General features: G+C 58.4%; 1 protein-coding gene across 1 annotated transcript in view; it reads right to left on the bottom strand.

Annotated features, from left to right (window-relative positions):
- The window catches only part of idua (iduronidase, alpha-L-), a 10,667-nt gene that overhangs the window by 3,547 nt on the left and 5,662 nt on the right, over window positions 1-1,458 (bottom strand). Inside the window, exons 7-11 of the mRNA XM_015374582.1 lie at window positions 1,302-1,451; window positions 1,021-1,234; window positions 734-943; window positions 541-662; window positions 346-471 (exon numbers count right to left, since the gene is read on the bottom strand). Coding sequence (XP_015230068.1) covers window positions 346-471; window positions 541-662; window positions 734-943; window positions 1,021-1,234; window positions 1,302-1,451 — 822 coding nt within the window. The remainder of the gene's footprint in view (window positions 1-345; window positions 472-540; window positions 663-733; window positions 944-1,020; window positions 1,235-1,301; window positions 1,452-1,458) is intronic.

The following is a 1,458-nucleotide window of genomic DNA, read 5'->3' as shown; positions in this document are numbered from 1 at the left end:
TTTTGGGTGTACTATTCCTTTAATGAGTCATTCCTCACAGCGGAGCAGGAACAATCTGGAAGGACAACCAGCGCCATGTTTCATGGGTTGTTCATTATTAGCGTTGAACCCTTTCATCTGGTCGGCCCTGACTAATTAAATTGTTTAAAGGATGTCAGAGAGCAGCACCACCCAGATGGAGTGCCCCCTAAAGGCAGCTGCTGTAACTGCATCTCATTCAGTGACGTTCTGCTTCCTGTTATTCATTCCTGATTAATCAAACATGTTTATGAATCAATGTGAGAACAAACAGAGTGTTTGCTTCCTCTGTGTTCCAGTCGACCACCGACAGAAGGCTCCTCCCACCTGATCCGGCGCCGCGTCAGGGCGGGCACAGACGTGGACCAGCAGGACTGAAGGAAGAGACAGCTGGGCTCTCAGGGTCAGGGTGTCTCCAGAGGGAACTCTGCGGGGTCCGTCGGAGCGGGGGTCCTAACAGGGACAGGACGTCAGCGGGTCGAAAGGTTCCGATTAGAGAGAATTGCAGAGGCGGTCCGTTACCTCCAGCCTCCTGAGGAGCCTGAACTGCTGGGGCGTGGGGAAGTCTGGCCGGCCCATGCTCTGCCAGCGCCGGTACGGGCTGCTCACGCCGTTATCCATGTAGTAGGTGACGTACACCAGACCTGGATCACAAACAGAACCTGAGCCGGACCGAGCCGGAACGTCTGAACGGGCAGAACCAAACAGCTCCTACCCTCCTGCTGGGCCAGTCCTCTCAGAACCACGGTGACATCATCAGCGGGCCCAGAGGTGCTGTTGTCGTCGCTGTTGTAGACCAGCACCGCCGCCTGCCAGCTGTCGGAGCCGCCGCGGACCACTGGTGTGTGGATGCTGGCGAGGACGCCCAGCGTCCCGTTCTGCTCGGGTTCTGGGTTTGAAACACGAGCCGGAACCTGAGCTTCTCCTGAAACGGCGAACAGACATAGAACTTTAGCAGCAAGAGGAGCGTCAGAATCCAACCAGGAAGTAAAAGGTTCTGACCCAGCAGAGCCAGCAGGCCCATGACGGAGAGGACGGGCTTCCGGAGCAGCTGGACGTGAGGCGGCTGCGTGTTGTTGACCTGGAAGCGGGCGGTCAGCGTGCGCTGAGTGAACGGGTGGGGGTGGTAACTCAGGAAGGCGTTGTCGTTGCTCAGAAGGGTGTAGTTGACGGTGCTGTTGGGGTCGGCCAGAAGGTCCTGGTGCTGCTTGATGACCTGATCCGAGGAGACACAGAGGATGAGGAAACATCCCTACTTCCTGTCTGCGCCTCACCGCTCTCACCTTCACCACCATGGCGGCGTAGGTAACGTCGGCCCGCCACTCCTCAGGCCTGGACCAGCCCACCAGGGGGTCCGCCTCGTCGTTGTAAACCGGGACGCCGCGGAAGCCGGGAAAGCGCTGCTGGATCTCCTTCACCGTCTGGATCTCCTGCTGGAGG

This window comes from Cyprinodon variegatus, unplaced genomic scaffold, assembly GCF_000732505.1.
Source record: "Cyprinodon variegatus isolate N-32 unplaced genomic scaffold, C_variegatus-1.0 Scaffold105, whole genome shotgun sequence".
Taxonomy (NCBI): Eukaryota; Metazoa; Chordata; class Actinopteri; order Cyprinodontiformes; family Cyprinodontidae; genus Cyprinodon; species Cyprinodon variegatus.
Note: the sequence above shows the minus strand (reverse complement) of the source record. Positions and strands in the feature narration are given on the sequence as shown.